The sequence below is a fragment of the Camponotus vicinus genome, unplaced genomic scaffold (assembly GCF_025532165.1).
Source record: "Camponotus vicinus isolate PSW18456_S1 unplaced genomic scaffold, iyCamVici1.0 SCAF_11, whole genome shotgun sequence".
Lineage (NCBI taxonomy): Eukaryota > Metazoa > Arthropoda > Insecta > Hymenoptera > Formicidae > Camponotus > Camponotus vicinus.
In genome coordinates, this window is record NW_028141947.1 from 14,266,195 (window position 1) to 14,286,750 (window position 20,556).

Sequence of the window (20,556 nt, forward strand, 5' to 3'; positions counted from 1 at the left end):
GCAAAGAAAATTGTAATACAAATATTGCATAATTTTAATCGTAGTTTCATAATATACAAAAAAATAAGAGATTATTAAACGAAAATATTACAAGAAGGATTAATGATACAATTTAATTATTTTATATTTTATGGAATGCCATCAAAAAACTTTTGATTCTAATTCTTAAATGACTAAAAAGAGATCATAAGACAATCATAAAATGCTTTCCTCTTATATGTTTCTCTTTCCGGTGAATCGAAAACGACAAGAAAACTAACTCGTCTGGACGCGAACACAAGGGGTTGTTTTCTCATAGTAGTCTGGGGTAGTTTCGCGATTCCCTTTCGTCGGAGCACTTCTTGATTATTATTCGTGGTACACTGTACACGATCCCTCTTGCAGGCATCATGAAACTAGAAGGGGGAAAGTTTGTGCTGGTAGAAGCAGAACTTGGCTCGTTATGCTACGGAATCTTTTTCTCGGTGTGTACACGTGACCAAAGTAACGACAGTCTTTAAACCGAAAGATCGCTTTTGAAGCCGTTGGAAACTTTTCGCGTTTTCATAAAATCATTCATATAATTAATTTAAATCGCTTGTATAATTAATTTAAATAAAATAATAGGTCGATTTAAGAGTGCATCTGCGCTACGCGACTAGAAATTGAGAATGACACTTAATCATAGACTTCTATATATTACACCTAACTGCTGATATTGAAGAGCAACCATCTATAATTAAACAGATTATATAAGTTACTATACTTCTGCGTCATATTTCACCTCGTCGACAGTTTTTAAAATATAAGTTATTTTCACATATAAGTACTAATTGATAGTTATAGATTTGATTGATATTCTGAATTGATATTTTGCCCATTAATGCAGTAATTATGTTTATTATAAATGGCAGCTCTTCATCTATAAGATCGCTGCCTAGATGTAATATATAGAAATTTGTGTAATCTTCCGATGAAACATTTGAAATCAAGTTGTAACATATCAGATATGTAATATATTTTTTTCATGTTTATTGGTAAAAAAACTAAATATTCTCTTCTCTAACGTTATTGTTTTTTTTTTAACGCCTATTGTCTAATGTTAATCGAATATAACTCTATCTTTGATAAAAGATAATTAATGATACAATTATTACATGTAAAATATATGTATAATAAATTTATAGGTACAATACAAAATATAATAAATTTATAAATTTTAAATAAATTTCTTATAACAAAGATGAGCTATAAAGAAAAAAAATAGATAAGACAGTAATAATATATAACTTTAATGTATAACTTTTGAATTTCCCAAATGGCTTTCGCACAGCACCTCTCCCCTTGCCGCAGAAACTTGTACCATCGTATCAATTAGAACGGTTCCCAGCGGCACGGCGCGAATATATGTAACGCACGCCGAATGCATAATTCATCGCGTGAACGTAGAATGCGCACTTTATCACGCGGCTCGCAGTCAGCGAACCACGCGGACTGAATTATGCGCGGGCCGTCAGTTACGTCAGACGAGACTCGGCGGGCGCGCGCGTGTGAAAGGAAAAATTTGCCTCGTACCTCAACCGATTCTTCAACGCCCCCTCGCATCACCCACGTGTATGAAAATCGCCGCGCGTATTCATCGGGGGTGTCGAGTACCTCGCGCGTGCTAAGATCCCTGAGCAAGACGCTGCCGGGTGCAAATAATTGTGTTCGCTGTACCGCCTTCCAGACGGTCTGAGCATCGTAAAGTTCATGCACTCAGAATGCTTCCGCGACTCTGAACTCATCCCGAGAGTTGTTGCTCCTGAGGGGCTGCGCCGAGACAACATACGTAAGGCACACTTATTATACGAAAAAAAAGGAAAGAGGATAAAAAAAAGTAAAGGAGAACTCGGCGAACACCGACGCCCTTTTAGTGAAGGTAAAGTGCAACCGCTCGATCTTGCCCCGGAAAAAAAAGAGAGATAGAAAAAAAGAGAGAGAGAAATAAAATATTATACAACGGTGAAGACAATCGCGCGGTACATTGTTTTCTATTTTTTTAAATCTTCTAAGCTTGAAGCTTAAGCCTGATCTTATCTCGGCAACGTGGACAAAAATTTATTTTTAATGTGTAAATACGAGGAAAACAGATAACTGATTTCTGATAATAAATAAGAAATTACATATATTTCGAAGCTACACGATATAGTTTCCCCAATGCTTTTTTATTAAAGCTAATTAATTATTTTCTTCCTATTAAATATTAAAATTTTTGCCTTAGAAGATATAATTTTTTATTCGCTTATTAGATTCCTTGTTGAATAAAGATGACCCCTCAAATAAAAATATCGCGAATCGCAATTATGTAACGTAACGTAACGTTCAACGAAAAAGGACACAGGAAAAAAAAGATAGAACTGTTTGCATTGGCGCGATTTCTATTTACGGAAATCAGTCAAAAAGAGGATTCACTCAAAGCGAGATCCACGATGAGAATGTGAAGTGTGCCATTTTCGTCAAGAGTACTTAATGACAACACGAGCAAGCGGATTTTATCAAAGAGAATCCGGTGTCGCCTATCCGGGAGTCTTTCTCTTTTTTTTCTCTCTCTCTCTCTCTGGTTCGCTCCTCGAAATATATTATTCACGCTTCCCGTGATTCCATCCCAAAGGTCATCAAACGCAGGCTTCACTCATGGCGAGGCATTTTACACGCTTTGAACCGCCGTTGGTCTGATGATCGACGCGGTCGGGAAACGAGATGAGAGGGGAAAAGAGAAAGGAGTATTTCCTGCCGAAAGATGGGCCGGAGTTTCGGGGTATCTCTCCGAAACGATAGGGAGTTTATCTTACGATTCCACGTGTCAACAGGTGATAACAGCCGGATGAAAGAGTTATTTCCAAAAAACCTGGGACGTTCGATGAGTGTATCCCCTTAGATAAAACGATTCTATCAGATAACTTATTTGCATTATCAGATAAATTCTCTGATAAATAATCTATTATCACTTATTTACCCTTAACGTCTTTCTCTGTTTTTTATCTTTAAGAAATGTCCTCATTATTTATATATATAAAAAGTTCTCCTTTTTTTAAAAGAAGATATAACTTAACGAGTTGCATTATGAGAGCTTTTAAAGAAGAAACTTTTAAAAGCTACTCGCTAGATCTCGATATCCCGAAATATGTAAATGAATGTAAATTTCACGTGCGCTCGCGATGCGAATCCGCGGTGCAATTGCAGTTTCGAGGAACGACGCGATACGAATGCGTGCGCGTGTCGCGGATGACATCTCGTCGGAAAAAATGTCGGTTTCGTTCTTTATACGTTGGCGTTACGCGCCACCCGCGTCTTTATTAGCCTCTCTCCTTCACTCTTTGTTTCTTTCCGGAGTCATTTCAGCGGCTCGTGGGATCAAAGGGCTAATACGATTTCTCCCTCTTTCCCTCTTCGTCGCTCCCTACAGCGAGACACGTGTACACTATGACGACGTCACGCAACGTTTGAACGAGAAGAAAACGAAGAGAAGAAACGAGTGAGTGAGAGAGAGAGGGGGGGCGAGGAGAGAGAGAGAGAGAGAGAGAAAGAGAGAACGTTGCGGCTAATAACGTGCGAGCGGAAGGAGAACACGAAAACGCGTTACACACGCTGCACGTCGAATAACATTCGGTGTATAAAATAACCGCCGCGTGCGCGGCTTCGCACAAAGGACTCTTATGTATTAGTGGCGTAAAAAAAGTCGTCGTTCGCGGGAGAAGGAGACGAGGAACGGAGAGAGAAAACGAAAAGGAGCCGGATTTGGTTCGGACGAGAGGAGACGGAGAGGAGGCACGACGAGGATCGCGCGCGACGCAGGGGGACTCGTGTATATACTTTCCGTCGTGTACCCCTATCTTCCTTTCAGAGGCACGGAACGTCTTCAGAGTTCCCGTCGTCCCGATTCTCGTCCGTAACTCGAGACGTGTAATTAGGAGCACCGGACCAATATGAATGGCCAAGTGGTCCCGGTGAGTGGCACAGCCGGAACGGGACGAATGAAAGAGCGGAGAATGTCGAGGCCAGAAGGGGGGGAAGGGGGGAGGCAGCCATGGGGTACCATGGCGCACTCTCCGAGAGTTACGTCGTATATTTTGCGCATCTCCCCTTCCTCCCTGCTCCCCTTTAACCCCGTGGTGGCCGATATTAGGTATATATACCTACGTAATACCACACGGCAACCACCTCTTCTTTTCACCTTCCTCCCTTCCTCCCCCTCCCCCCCGGCCCGCCATCCCTGTTTCCCCGCGTACACCGAGTCTGCGTACAGACTCGTCGCTCGCTTATGTGTAGGTGTGTGCGCGGCTATCGAACCGGTTCCTCCTCTTTGAGAGGAGAGCCGTCATGGTGGAGAGTGGCAGCATCCTTTCCACCATTCGGGTCTCGGCCTCGAGTCTCCGTAAGAGCCGAGGGAGAATCCGCGAGGAGAACGCAAATTGGCCAGCTCCGATTTAGGCGCGAGGATACTTCATTTTTTTGCCCCTTCCCTCGTGACTCTTTAGTTCAGGTTGCTAATTTACAGAGATAGGGTACACGATGAGAAGAGAGAGTCTTTTTCTCTTATTTTCGTTCTTTTTTTCCGTTTCTTTTCCGAAGAATGAACGCGATATCTCTGATATAATCGATTATAATAATTGACAGTCGGATAAAAGATTCGATTTTAAATTCGCGGCGGAAAATACACGAAAATACTATTTGTAACAATTCGAAATCCTGCTTGTAATTCGACGACAAAATGAAAGTTTAATGTGAGAAAATAATGGGAAACTGTCAAATTGTCTTTTTTTACGGAATATAAATTGCGCGCAATTTCCTCCCATAATTCAATTGCAAGCATTATAGTCCGTGTTATCGATCGTATTATATCTCGAAAACAATCCTTCTAGCGTTGATAAATTGATATACGTACATATGAAAAATAACGTACAGATCTCTTTCATGATACATAACGTGAGAGATCTTTGACAAGCATGTGCGAAAAGAATGAGTGTTTTAAAATAGGTGAATAGATCAACGGGGAACCTATAAGAATGCTCCAAAATCCTTTTACGCATCACGCACCGAGACGCTTAATTGCACGCTTAGACAAACAGCGGTAACAGCGAAATATTTTACTCGGCAAATTGCGCGATTTTATCGCCAAACAACAGCGTGCAACGAGCGCGTAAAACAATGCTCGAGGAAACGTATCGTGCTTGCCGTATCGCGCCGATGCATTTGTCAGATATCTCCAAGTTCCTCGCGCACGAAATGATAACTGCACCCTTTCTACTCTTTTGCGATTATATACATATATACGTATATGTGTAGCTTAAATGTAGCTTCTATCTCTCTTCCGAGCAACAATATCATCGAGTCATCGGGGGGAACGACTCGAGGTATCGTCGTCTTTTACGGGGCGCGCTCATGCGCGATTTTTTTCCGAGTCGAATCGCCGGGAGAACGGCTCGGTCGAGGCGCGCGATTCGGAGTCAATTAGCCGTAATTACACTCCGTCGGCCGGTGCAAAAAAAGAAGGAAAGGACGAAAAAACTGGCGGCGAGGGCAACCGGTCGGGGATGGGGACTCGCGGAGACGATCGGCGTGGGATTTCGGGGCAGACGCGTCGCCAACTTCGCCGGAAACTTCGATCGGCGGTCTTCCCTCCGCGTGATTCACCCCTGACAGACTGATACCGACGGGAGGCGGGAAGGGAGGAGAGAGAGAGAGAGAGAGATAGAGAGAGAAAGCCCTGTACGACGCGATTCGAGGGCCGGTTATATATTCAATTCGTATACTTACACATGCAGAGGAGCAGAGGCAACAGAATCGTGACGCGCCGCATCCTTGTCGATTGTGTGAGACAATTGAAACGGACACAGTTGTCGTGTGGGAGAGAAAACACTTGATCCTCGCGACGAGATTCACGTCGCGATCATTTTAACAGTTCGCGCGGCGTTAACGTTGCAACTTGCGGCGAGACGAGATCAAACGAAGACCGACCGGCGCGAAGAGACGCGCGACACTGAAGACGGCGAACCCACGCCAGCGCGAAGCGACCCCTGATGTCGCCGGCTGGCGCGACTTCTCCGTCAGGGTGCGCCACGCACCGGTGAGCAGAGACAAGAGCGAGAGACTCCAGTCTGCTTTTCAGGTAATCCCTGAAAGCGACATGCCCTCTATGGACATAAAAACGTAGATATGAACTAGACAATGTTCTCGGTGGGTAATGTGCACAATTTCTGGTTGTGTTCCATGCTATGTGCACGAGATATCCTGCGTATAATTGCGTAGCGCAAGATACTTATTTATTAAATAAATTTCTAATATAAATAAGTTTTGTGGTCTCTCACTCTCTCTCTCTCTCTCTCTCTCTCTCTTTCTTCGATTCATAATATAAATTTTATATTTTCGTAAGACAAAATTTGTTTAAAAAAATTATATATGTTAACGTATATATGTTAGCGTATCAAATAATCTTCACGTAATGTTTTCTAGAATTACATCGTACTATACATTGTACAACTTGCTATACATATGTATGTACATACTATATGCATATACTATTAAATGCTCCAAAAAGAGCAGGAAAAGAAAAAAAAGATGCTCTAAAAATATTTGCAAAATATAAATATATTTAAAACTGTTTTTTCCTTTATATAAAATATACTTTCGAATGTTTCATTGTATATAGCAAATATTTTTATATCATTTTATTATAGTTTTCATAACTGCAAAATATTTTAATATTTAATGCTTTATATGTATAATACAATAATGTACTATAACGTATTATAAATTATGAAGTCTAACATAATTGTAAAATATTATTATTATTAGGGAATTATATAATTGCACGCTGTTTTTTATTCTTATAATTACTATCTTAATTACTATATACCTACTTTGTCCAACGCATCCTCTTCTTCGAATTGTTCTTCGGATTGTTATGACCTATCCTGTTATGGTATTCCCAAGATCATAAGGACTTGTCGCGCTTCTTCCTTCTTGTGATGTTTATGTCGGAATATCTTCTATAGCCATTTCTCATTCGTAAAAGATGTTCAAATCACTGAAGCCACTTTTCTCTATTTTCTCGATCATCCTTTCTTTTTATCTCATTCAAAAATATTAATATAATAATTACAACTACGGTATCTCTCTTAGTCTGACTCTTCCCCTTCGACCTGTCCGACATGGGTGACCCTACCAATAATTACGGCTGGTGTTCATATTTATTTTTATATTTAAGATTGTTTTAAGTAAAATTTGGAAATATTTTTTCATTAGCTGAACAGAAGCTTAAGACGTTATCGAAGATCATATTTAAGATGATTAAATATAAGAACAGATTGTATGAATACCGGCCTTACAGCCGGCATAGCTCTCCGGTTCATTAGAGTACTCAAACCTCCTCACCCGGCATATGCCTTCGTTAAGGTGGAGATACCATCGAGGAGGTACAATTTTTATTATTAATATTATATTTAAATATATTATTTCATACAATAAAGAAAGTATATAATATATAATATGCAATTTATTATGAATAATATGTAATATATAATGACAATATAGAATTCTATAACATGTATAATTTATAAAATACATATAATAATATTATATATATATATAATAATATTTTTGTAGATTAATACAATTTATTACATTATAATATTTATAGATTAATACAATTTATTATGAGTAATATATAATGATATAACAATTTATTATGATTAATATATGTAACATATAATAACAATATAGAATTATATAACATGTATAATTTACAAAATATAATATAATTACATATAATAATATTTATAAATAGATTAATACACAAAATATCGTTTTATATATGTAGAATTACACGAAAATGTCTGAAAAGCGTACAACACAAAATTCATTCATAGTTTTCAAATCAAACGATTAATTAAGCGATATTTATCAATTTTCGATTTTCGATGATAAAATTTTTAAGGTACATTATACAAACAAATCGCGATATGAAAAAGTCATCATACATTTATTCAATACATTTATCTATTATTTGTTATTATTTTTATTGTAAAAAAGATACTTAAATTATATTAATTCATTTTGATTTTCTAAGAAAATTTGATGTATAAAAAAATAAGTTGAAATGAAGTTTTGATGTAAGCCAATGATAAAATAAAAAAATAATTACGATTAAATAAAATATTTTAATTCACAAATAATTTAAAGATAATTTGAGAAGAGATAAAAATCTCTCAAATGCGGGTTAGCATCCGACAAACAGAAAAACGATACATTAAACGCATTATATAGAACGATCGCAACGTATTTTACTTTACATCGGATCCTATGGAATTGATTTGCAAAGAAAAGTTAAACGACCCGTCAAACGTCAAGAATCCCGCTACAGGATGAAACGAATCCTGAATCTTCCGAACTGTTCCCAATAGCAATGATTTCAATATTTCAATGTCATCAACGACAAATATCATTATTATTTTCAATTCATAAGATAAAAGTTTACGCGAGAAAACATATTCTTCTACTATTCAAAAATATCTTTCTTTATTGAAAAATAAATGGATATAATTATTTTTACGAAAATATGGTTACAAACGAGTATATTTAAGGATAATGAAATATATGCGTATTTATTGCTTGTTAAATGTACAAATACAATAATTCTCGGGTACCAACTGCTCGAGACGAATCGAACCCGATATCAGCAAGATTTAAAAAAATTCATATTTATATATTTCATAATATAAAATAAATAATTATCCAGTTTGGATTTTTTTAACTACATTTTGGATTTTTTGAATATTTTAATGTGTTTCATATCTTACTGATATTAGGGTACCCATTCGATTTGCCTCGAATATTTTTGTACTTGGACATTTCATGTTACACATTTGTGTACATTAATATTACAATATTAACAAAAAAGTTTTATTAAATAATATGTCATATATTGCATATATTTTATTATATATGTATACAGAATATCTAACAAATTATATTTAAAAACTAATATTGATGGCTCGGAATGGCGGGATGTCCAACACCTAGAAACGATTTCTCAAAAGAAATCAAGAATGAAATTAATTATAAATTAACTAATAAAATATATTCGTCCGTAACCATATACTGTGTCAAAAATGTCGCCAGAGACGAGTAAACAAATTATAATTTAAATTTACTATTTGATAAATTAATATTTATCTATATATTATCTATATAATGGCTATAATTTTGATGTTCAATGTTTTACTATTAAATTTTTTTCAAAGTATTAAGACAATATTAATAATAATAATATTAGTTTTTAATATTAATAATAATAATAATAGAAAAACTTCATAAGAAAAACTTCATAAGAAAAGAAGAAACTTTTCCTTCAAAATATACTATTTAATTGATTTCATGATTCGAATTTAAAAAATCAATCGTTAACGCATTGTTAAAATCATTGCTCTCAGGAACTGTCTAGAAAATCCGGGTTTAATTTCAACTCTGTAACGGAAACTCCTAATTTTCAACGAGACATCGAACTAGACGTCGTAGATGAATCCCATAAGAATCGACGAGAAATGATTTTATCACAATAAATGACTATTTTAATTCTTCTTTTTTTGACAGAAGAATACAAACTACGTACATTTCGTTAATGTTTATCCGACAAAATACACAACGATAAAACTCGTTTTTATTGAGACAATGATCGTGCAAGCAAAAGAATAAAAAATGTGGCGTTTGCGATATAACTTATTGAATTAACAAATACTTAATTTCAACACGGAATTTGCGGATACATTTAATTCATATCAAATCTTGAATTTTTTCAATAATTTTATCGACTCGCGATTTTACAATATTGAAGGAGCAGACGTTAAATTTCACGCACGAAAAACTAATACTGAATCGTTGGCTTAATCAAATCTTCACATACATTCAAATCTTTATATACATTGTTTTTAATCATTTTTATATTATACATTAAATTAATTCACAAGATAAATAGAATCACGGAATTTGAAAATAAAAATTTTCTTTATATTTATTGGCTTTAATAAAAAAATAGACTATTAAATATAAGAATAATTTGAAAGCAAAAACTTTAAAAAAACAAGCATATCGAATATATTAATTTAACAAATTTTGTGTTATTGTATCCTTTCAGTTTCGTGTAATTTATCATTTACAATATTTACAATATTTTCATATTTACATTATCATTTACATATTTACATTTTTTTACATTTACAATATTTATGTATATGTATGTGCTTATTTTGATAACAATATATTATTACATATTGTAAGATTACAATATTATTGCACATTACAATAAATAAATATATATATATATATATATATTTATTTATTATAATGTGCAATATATAAATTATAATAAATTATAATTTAGATTCACAATATAAATTGATGCTATCAATATCAAATAATTCGATATATTTAACGTTGCGAGTAATTTGTAAAGATGTTTCAAAATAATAATAAAAATGCATTTCGACATTATTTAAATTAATTATATAATGATGATATTTTATCAATTTAAATAAACTAAAAATTTTTTAAATCTAAAATTATTCGTATTCTAATATAATTTAGTTTTATATAATATTACCGGAATTATTAGATATTAACAACATTTACATCTGAATTTAACATTATGTAAAATTTTTATAAAAACAATTTACAATATAGCATAATTAACAATATAATTTATACAATGTAAAAAAGAACGTAACTTATATAATATAATCAGATTATTAAACATTCACATTACATATAATTCGCATTATATATGCAATGTAAATATTTTTAAAAATCAAGAATGATGTCGAACATTATACATCAATCTTGATTGTACAGCTTTGTAAAAATACATAATTTTTTGATCTTACATTATAACTTTTAATTTTAAGAAAAGCCTTATAGTATATTAAAATTAAGTATAATAAATTATAGTATAATAAAGTTATAGTAAATAGATAATTCTACTATATAAAATATTATATCTAGCAATCCTAACAATCCTAATCATCCTAAATAATTCTGGTGATCCTAACAACCCTAGTGATGTTAACAATCCTAACGATTATAACAACCTTAATGATCCTACCTAACAATCCTACTAAGGGATCCTAACAACCTTAACGATCCTAATAGTTTCAATGATCCTAACAGCCCTAATTGCTCTGCAAATTAAACCAGCGAAAATATGCGATTTTTTGAGATTTGGGGAATATATGCCCTAATTAGGATTTTATTACACGAACGCAGTGTTTCTTTATTTTTCGCGAGTTTCTGAGTTTATTTTTATATGTTATTATTTATTTTATGCGTACCCGTTTATTTTATCCGTTTAATTTACGCGTTTATTACGTGCCATTGCACGTTTTCAGATTAACTTACTTTTCGAATATCCAGGCATTTGGCTATTTTTAGCCAAGGATAAAGTAGCTTTGACCTGTATCATAGGTCAATGAAGGAGAAAAACTCCTTCCGTTGCCGGCTACTTATTTTCACCGGTACATGAGCATAATTTTACGCTCATTTACGGTCGTAATATTATGACCGTTTGTTATCGTCTTAATATAACTTTGCTTTAATTAATATAATGCTATATAGTGTCAAGTTAATCAAAATTAATTGATTGCAATTTTTACAATATATAATATTATTTATAATAAAAAATTTATAATAAGAATTTACAATAAAATAAATTAATTCCACGTTATTTATACATTTTCTACTATATTTTCACTCTATAGTATCATTCATTGGTCTTTTTAAACATTACATATGGTTCAATAGATTGATAACTTACTTAGATTTATATCAATTAAAGCAAAGTTTTTTAATATGTTACACTACATAAAAATGATGGACTATAAAAAATTAAAATAATGTCAGTATGCATTATAAAAGTAAATTATTATATAGTATTAAAAAATAAAATTACTAGTATGTTCTTTATTTATGTTTTGTATTTATAAAATAAATAATTGATTATAATGTAAAATTAATAAAAAAATGAAATTTTCCTTTAATTAATATTTCAATTTTGCATTTTTAATAAGCTTTAATGTATATTGAAAAAAAACTTTAAAAAGTTATATGATTTAATTTGTTCTAGCCCATCCATTTTAAGGTAACGGACCTACAATCTACAATCTACAATCTACATCTACAAGCTCTACACAAATCCGTTACCTTAAAATTAAATAAAAGTTTTTCACTCACCGACACTGATGCGCAACAGCGGAGTTGTCAATATTGAAGCTACGTTGTCTGTAACATACAAATATAAAATTCATATAATTAGCAGTTCTTAAAATAATTAATATTTCATTATATTTAATTATTATTGTACGCACTGAATTTTATATCCGATATGTGCAATAATAAACAAATAAATAAATATGCAATAATTTTTTAAATTCTGAAAAACCTATTTTTTTAAATAGAAAGTTTTATAGGATTATTTACATAAAATCTTTTTTCTTTGAATCTTTCTTGTTTCATCATTCAAATAAATGACTCAAATTAGTACGTGTACGCGATATAATAATTAATATAAATAAATAATATAAATAAAATAATATAAATAGTACTCACCATCAGGTTGTTCCGCCGATGCAGGATGCCTTTCCTAGGCCTGCGCCTCCTCTCAGATCATCAGGGTTGTTAGGTTGATCTATAACAAATAGAAGATTTAAATTGTAATAACATCCAAATAATTAGTATTTCAAAAGTCATTACATGTATTGAATTTTACATTCGATGCATATAATAATAGCAGATTAATAAAATAATTCTATAAATTTGAGAAAAAAACATTACTAATAATTCTCTAATAACTTTATAAAAGCTTATACTTTTACAAGGTTATAGATTTTATATAAAAATCTTTTTCTTCAAAATTCTCTCTTATTTAAATCACATAAATAAAAAATCAAATTACGCGATTAATTGTTTAATATAAATTATAATAAATATATTTAATATTTAATATACAATTACAAATAAATAAATTACTTACCAGAAGGTTGCTCTGCCGGAGCCCGATGCCTCTCCTAGGCCTCCTCCTCCTCTCAGTCTTGGACGCGCGATACTTTACGGCACTCCCGCACTCACGAGCGATATTTTTATCGCTATTTCCGCACTTTTACGCGCGATACTAAGCGCTTCCCGCACTATTTCGGTACGATAAAAAATTTTCTATTTAGTCGCGCGATGTATATACTTAATATGTATATACTTTGAACGACACTCCCGGTTTCGGTACGAACGAAAATCCCATTTCATTTATGAGAATCAGCTTCGAGTCAACAGGTCAGGAATGCAACGATACAACGAGCAAGGATTAAGTCCAAACCGGAAAGAAGACGAAACGATTGACGGAAATAGAGGAAAATGAAATTCACCAACTCTTTTTCGCGCATAATTATCCTATCTCGTACCGAACCTGGACCCGCTAAGCACGATTTCAGGTGCTTCGCCCGGAACACGAAGTTTCCCGCAATGCAGGATATGGCTACACCAGGCTGGTAGACGGCAAAAGAAGAGGATACCCACATTTTTTAAATGCTAACATTCAGCAATTTAGAAAATGGGGAGGCAACCCCTTTTACCGAGCGAAAATCGTGCCTAGGGGAATCCACTCGACTCCTCGACAGGGTTAACACACGCAGTGCGTGTGGCTGTAGACGAGCAAAGAGAAGGAACCCATTGACGACCATTCCGAGCAATCGATCGAGTTCTAACTAATTCGAGCCGAATCACTTGACGAAGCACGAAGCACGAGTGTACGTTGCATAGCAACGTGTGCAAACTCGAAATCCTAGTTAGTTGACATCGAAAGTAGAGACTCGTGACAATAATGAAATTGGGATTTTTATAGGAAAAGTCCAACGCGGAAGCGCGAAAACGCGATGACGCGAGAAAGCTAAACGCGAAAACGCGGTAACGAAACGCCGCCGTCCGCGACACGTTGACGGCACCGACGACGGAAAGTCGACGACGCAATGCGTCATCAAATGCGCGTGCCACATATGAGCCATTGTGCGACTCGTGGCAATGCTGTGCTGGGTACTTAGCTTCCCCTTCAGGCTCCTTGAGATTTATCCTAAATAAAAAAATTTAAAATAAACCTCAAGGCACCATCCAAGTACTGAGCCACCCCACCGCGTCAAGGTGTACCCGTGGGGGGTTGTATTATATAAATTTATAATATAATATAATTTATATATATGAAAGAGAAAGAGAGAAATTTATATTATATATAATTTTATATAATTTGCGTGTGGGATTGATTATATCATTCAATAATGTAATCTGACTCATTATAGCGCTTCCGATTTTTACGTCATGTACGAAATAAGTATGTAAGCATTTAATTAAAATAACAATTTTTTTCTCATTGTAATGTCTACTTATATGTATATTATTGAATAAAAGATTACACGACGATCATTTTCTTTAATAAAGGAAAATTGGAATCTAATTCACACAGATGTTATAATAATAAATAACAATGAGAAAATAATAATAATAAATAACAATGAGAAAATTATATAATAATTATATTGTATATTATATATAATAATTATTGTCACAATTGCTGCTCCTTAGATTTGCAACAGCGTTTATATTAATACATAATTGCTTAACTCTTTTTCTTATTATTTACTTCCGTTTCTACATGCGAAATGTCGACCGAAAGATAAAAGCAATCTGGATAAGAAAGATGTCTAATTGTATATATAAAACATATTATTTTAAACTGAATCAATGAAAATTTTATTGATTAAAAATGTAACACAACATATCATTTAAGTATGCATTGTGCTTTTTATAACATTCTTTGCGAATTATTTATATAGAACAATAAATGTGTTTCTAAAATCTGCAAACAATTTTTTAGAAGATATAGTTAAAATGTTTTAAATATATTTTTTTCTAAATGCGAATCGAAATCATCAATGAATTAATGTACGTTAATTACAACAATATTTTATAGCTGAAAAACAAAAGAATATATGTATATGCAAACATTTATACAGATGACATTGATTGCTTTAATCGTAATATATGAATAATATATAAAATGCACCTTTAATAAGTCGAGTTTAAAGAGAAAATGCTCAAAACTACATCGTTATAAACGAGTGTGTAAGTAACTGAAATATATGAAATAAATTTGTGTGAGTAACTAAATTGAGACATAAATCTTGTACGCGATAAGAAAGTGATGACAGGCGGACACGAAAATCGGTATTATTTTGGTTTAGTTTTTATCTGCATATCGAGTTACAATAGATAAAGCCGAGGCTCGCTCGAGCTTGTCCTTTAAAAGCAATTAGAGAAAAGGATGCAACGAGGGTGCGATAAGGATGCGAGAAGAAACGCGAATAAGACGCGAGATACTTCGCGAGTGACAAAATCCGAGTTTTCTATTGGATTTGAGGATCGAGGAACTATGATTATTGGCTATCGATCGAGTCCGCGTGGAGTATTTAGCTCAGCAGTCCGCGCGGATTATTTAGGTCAGGAAAAATTCGGGATGCTACCGATATATCGAACATCTAACGCGAATATTAATCGTTACGCAAAGGCCAAACAATGCAAATACATTCAATTTTAATATTTTTATAAATCTATTTTGTATAAAATTAAGTATCTAAATTAATTGATTGAAAAATTAATTATTACGCGCAATCAATTTTTTTGCCTTCTAAACAGATATTTAATATTGTAAATTATAATTATCAAGCATTATCTTGAATATAAACTTTTAATAAAAATTCAGTCTATTTAAAAATATCTAATTCTTATACATATATAAAGTATATAATAATTACATTATTGTGAAATATTTTATAAAATATTGAACTATCTTGAAATATCAATTAACATGAAAAATATTTTATTATATTATTTGGAATATTTTAAAATGAAAACTGAAATATTTCTTATATATATATGCGTTATATATTAGATGATAATTAAGAATAAATTCGAAAAGGTGAAAAAGGAACAGGCAATATGTTTAAAAGTAACATGAATGATAAATAATTTATAAATGACTTACTTATATATATATTTCGTTGCTCCGTATGTGTTGTTCGATGCTTTTCTCCCTTTTCTCTCTTTTTCGTCCTTTGCTATTTCTTCGTAGCACTCACATTCACTTCCGAAAATACGAATAATAATAATTAATTATATATGAAACGATCGCGAGACACTTTGCACGATACTCCCGATCGCGGAATAATTACATGAGAAACGCACTTTTTAACATATCGTAAGAAACAGAAGACACGAGAGAAGTACTATTTTCGTTCGATATTTATATGAAGTTTCAAATTCATGCACTACTCATTACAAATTCTCCGTTTTATTAATATTATATTAAAACGAATTATAAAATCGAAAGATTAATCTAATTGAAAATCATGATAATCGTTCAATTAATAATAAATTCGATAATATACGAAGTATCGTTTCGCACCACTATCTTGCTCGAGTGTCGCCGTGTGAATGATACCAAGACCGCGGAATGTAAACATTAGCGCGCTATTGTATACACCGTCAAGGCTAAACACTGTGTTATTGTCTGTTCGAAATATTTTACGTACTTTGACAAATATATACGCGAAATTATAAAATCGAAAAATTAATCTAATTGAAAATCATGATAATCGTTCAATTAATAATAAATTCGATAATACACGAAGAGTATCGTTTCGCACCACTATCTTGCTCGAGTGTTGCCGTGTGAATGATACCAAGACCGCGGAATGTAAACATTAGCGCGCTATTGTATACGTCGTCAAAGCCAAACACTGTGTTATTGTCTGTTCGAAATATTTTACCTACTTTGACAAATATATACGCGAAATTATAAAATCGAAAGATTAATCTAATTGAAAATCATGATAATCGTTCAATCAATAATAAATTCGATAATATATGAAGAGTATCGTTTCGCACCACTATCTTGCTCAAGTGTCGCCGTATGAATAATACCAAGACCGCGGAATGTAAATATTAGCACGCTATTGTATACGCCGTCAAGGCCAAACTGTGTTATTGTCTGTTTGAAATATTTTACGTACTTTGACAAATACATACGCGAAATTATAAAATCGAAAGATTAATCTAATTGAAAATCATGATAATCGTTCAATCAATAATAAATTCGATAATATACGAAGTATCGTTTCGCACCACTATCTTGCTCGAGTGTCGCCGTGTGAATGATACCAAGACCGCGGAATGTAAACATTAGCGCGCTATTGTATATACCGTCAAGGCTAAACACTGTGTTATTGTCTGTTCGAAATATTTTACGTACTTTGACAAATACATACGCGAAATTATAAAATCGAAAGATTAATCTAATTGAAAATCATGATAATCGTTCAATCAATAATAAATTCGATAATATACGAAGTATCGTTTCGCACCACTATCTTGCTCGAGTGTCGCCGTGTGAATGATACCAAGACCGCGGAATGTAAACATTAGCGCGCTATTGTATATACCGTCAAGGCTAAACACTGTGTTATTGTCTGTTCGAAATATTTTACGTACTTTGACAAATACATACGCGAAATTATAAAATCGAAAGATTAATCTAATTGAAAATCATGATAATCGTTCAATTAATAATAAATTCGATAATATACGAAGAGTATCGTTTCGCACCACTATCTTGCTCGAGTGTCGCCGTGTGAATGATACCAAGACCGCGGAATGCAAACATTAGCGCGCTATTGTATACGCCGTCAAGGCCAAACACTGTGTTATTGTCTGTTCGAAATATTTTACGTACTCTGACAAATACATACGCGAAATTATAAAATCGAAAGATTAATCTAATTGAAAATCATGATAATCGTTCAATCAATAATAAATTCGATAATATATGAAGAGTATCGTTTCGCACCACTATCTTGCTCAAGTGTCGCCGTATGAATAATACCAAGACCGCGGAATGTAAATATTAGCACGCTATTGTATACGCCGTCAAGGCCAAACACTGTGTTATTGTCTGTTTGAAATATTTTACGTACTTTGACAAATACATACGCGAAATTATAAAATCGAAAGATTAATCTAATTGACAATCATGATAATCGTTCAATCAATAATAAATTCGATAATAGACGAAGTATCGTTTCGCACCACTATCTTGCTCGAGTGTCGCCGTGTGAATGATACCAAGACCGCGGAATGTAAACATTAGCGCGCTATTGTATACGCCGTCAAGGCCGAACACTGTTATTGTCTGTTCGAAATATTTTACGTACTTTGACAAATATATACGCAAAATATTTTAAAGTATAGAAATTCAGATTTTAAATGATATAGATTAATTATATGATTATTTATTGAAGGATTAATGTATCACTTTCATTATATTAAATATATATTTATATTTACGATTCGATCGTTTTATATATATATATATATATATATATATATATATATATATATATATATATATATATATATATATATATATATATATATATATATATACTGCACGATCTCAATCTGAATTACATTTAAATAATCGAAAAATAGATAAAGAGTCACGAATGATTTATATTTGACTCTAAATATCATTAAAAAAATTATTTTTGCTCATAAAAATCAATTTTATATTGAAACGATAATTTATTATTTTAGATTTCTATTATTATACGATTCTTACTTGAGGTTAAATAAAAATAAATTACGCGAAATATACGGTTCGAGAATTTACGTGGTATTCGTTTATCAAACGTTTAAATTAAATTTAAAAGTTTAATCGTTAATTGTAACAATATCATAGCTAATTATGTTTCGATATTAGTCGCGATCGCGTTTAGAAAAAGAATTTAGCAATATAATTCAGAAGTAGCATTTCGCACTACTACTTTACTCGAATGTCGTCGTACGAATGATATAGTCGTGATACAAGGTCGTAAACAATAGCGCGTTAGCGCTTGTTTCCATTCGACTTGCCAAGGCCGAAAACCAAATTATATTATTGAAAATTCGTTACCGAAATATTTGACATATTACGATTTATATACTATACATATTAATATATATATACATATGGCGTTGGCGATGGTGATCACATATGTGTCAAATTTATTATTTAAAAAATGTTTGTCATTATATTGCAATAAATGGCGTTAGCAGTGAAGGTGACGGTAGTGATGGTGATGATGGTGGACGATATGTGATTAATATGTAATATCAGATAATAATTAATAATAGAGAATTAATAATAGGGAAAGAGAGAGAGAGACATCAAAACTTATTTATATTAGAAATTTATTTATTTATTTATATAGGAAAAATATATATGTATATTAAATATTATTTTTTAGAAACTTTTATTTATTTATATTTATTTATATTTATTACTTTATTATTATTTTATTTACTTATATTTATTTATATTATTTATATAAGCGTCTAGCGTTACAACACTCGCGTTACCGACATTTCGTGGACATAGCATGGAACAGAACCAGAAATTGTTCATGTTATGTGTTACCTACTGAAAACGTTCGTGGACTTTGGCTTCGTAGTTCATGTTCACATTTTTATGTCCACAGAGGGCTTTCAGCGATCATCTAAAAGCGGGCTATGGCGTCTTATTTTTCTCTTTCGTGAATATACAGTTAAAATAAGGATTATTTGGTCAAAACACGCGTGCATATGGCAACAGGAGATATACAGCAGAAGTACAGGTATTTATCTATGAGTTGTCGATATAAATCTAAGTCAAATTATATAAATTTTTGTACAATTTACTACTATATGTACGTTACATTTATACCGTTAAATTCTAGATCATCTTTTCGTAACGTAAAAATTCAGATAGATCTCAATCAAGATATTGTCTTTTTAAAGAGATTTATTTGTCTAATAAATCTCTTTAAATCTTTAAAATAAGCGTATTTTTTATGAAAAGGAAAATGGGGAAGTATCTTAAGCTGAAAATTGAGAATGTGTGGGTAAAGAATGTGAGAAAAATCTATATACAATTCAAATTCGATATATTATCTTTATACATCTTGAGACACGTACGTCGTTGTTTTTCTCGTCGATCATATTATATAATTATTGATAATATTTATAATAACAATCTAAACAGTCACATACTCTTATATTCCTATAGATCTTAAATAATTCTTTTTACTTTACATATGGATTCTTTATTTTTTTCTATTCTATAATCAATCGACGCTCTGTAAAGAACAATCGGTATTTAGGTTAGTTTTTTATAAAGCTCCATCGTTAAAGATTTTCTTCAAAATGTTTAAATACTTGTACAAAAAGTGACAATTTTTCCGAAAACAATATACAGTAAATTGCATTTTTTTACATTTTAATAAGAAACGAATTGTATACAGTTCACAGATTTAACAGACTCTCTTTAATCCATTAATTTCGATAATTACAACGCAAATGTAAGACATGATAATAATCATGTATAATTGCTGCTAATATATTTAAGAAAAGAATAATAAAAAATAAAAAGAATAATAT

The 20,556-nt window shown here is 32.4% G+C and overlaps 2 protein-coding genes and 1 long non-coding RNA gene across 8 annotated transcripts in view; 1 reads left to right on the forward strand and 2 right to left on the reverse strand.

The window, feature by feature from the left end:
• The window catches only part of LOC145961262 (tyrosine-protein kinase-like otk), a 41,056-nt gene extending 35,050 nt beyond the window's left edge, over nt 1–6,006 (reverse strand). For both annotated transcript variants that reach the window (XM_083081286.1, XM_083081285.1), the window contains exon 1: nt 5,779–6,006. In XM_083081286.1, the coding sequence (XP_082937412.1) occupies nt 5,779–5,821 (43 nt within the window). In that variant the 5' untranslated portion in view covers nt 5,822–6,006. The remainder of the gene's footprint in view (nt 1–5,778) is intronic.
• The window catches only part of Sema1a (semaphorin 1a), a 366,157-nt gene that overhangs the window by 252,774 nt on the left and 92,827 nt on the right, over nt 1–20,556 (forward strand). For 4 of the 5 annotated variants that reach the window (XM_083081468.1, XM_083081474.1, XM_083081472.1 and 1 more), the window contains exon 11: nt 19,620–19,754. The exons of the other annotated variant lie outside the window; for it this stretch is intronic. The gene's annotated coding sequence lies outside the window, so the exon portion shown is untranslated. The remainder of the gene's footprint in view (nt 1–19,619; nt 19,755–20,556) is intronic. 5 annotated transcript variants of the gene reach the window in all.
• Nucleotides 12,164–13,353, reverse strand: LOC145962195 (uncharacterized). Its single transcript, XR_014435840.1, has 3 exons — nt 13,040–13,353; nt 12,616–12,694; nt 12,164–12,288 (listed from the first exon to the last, which is right to left on the reverse strand). It is a non-coding gene; the product is annotated as an uncharacterized LOC145962195 (long non-coding RNA).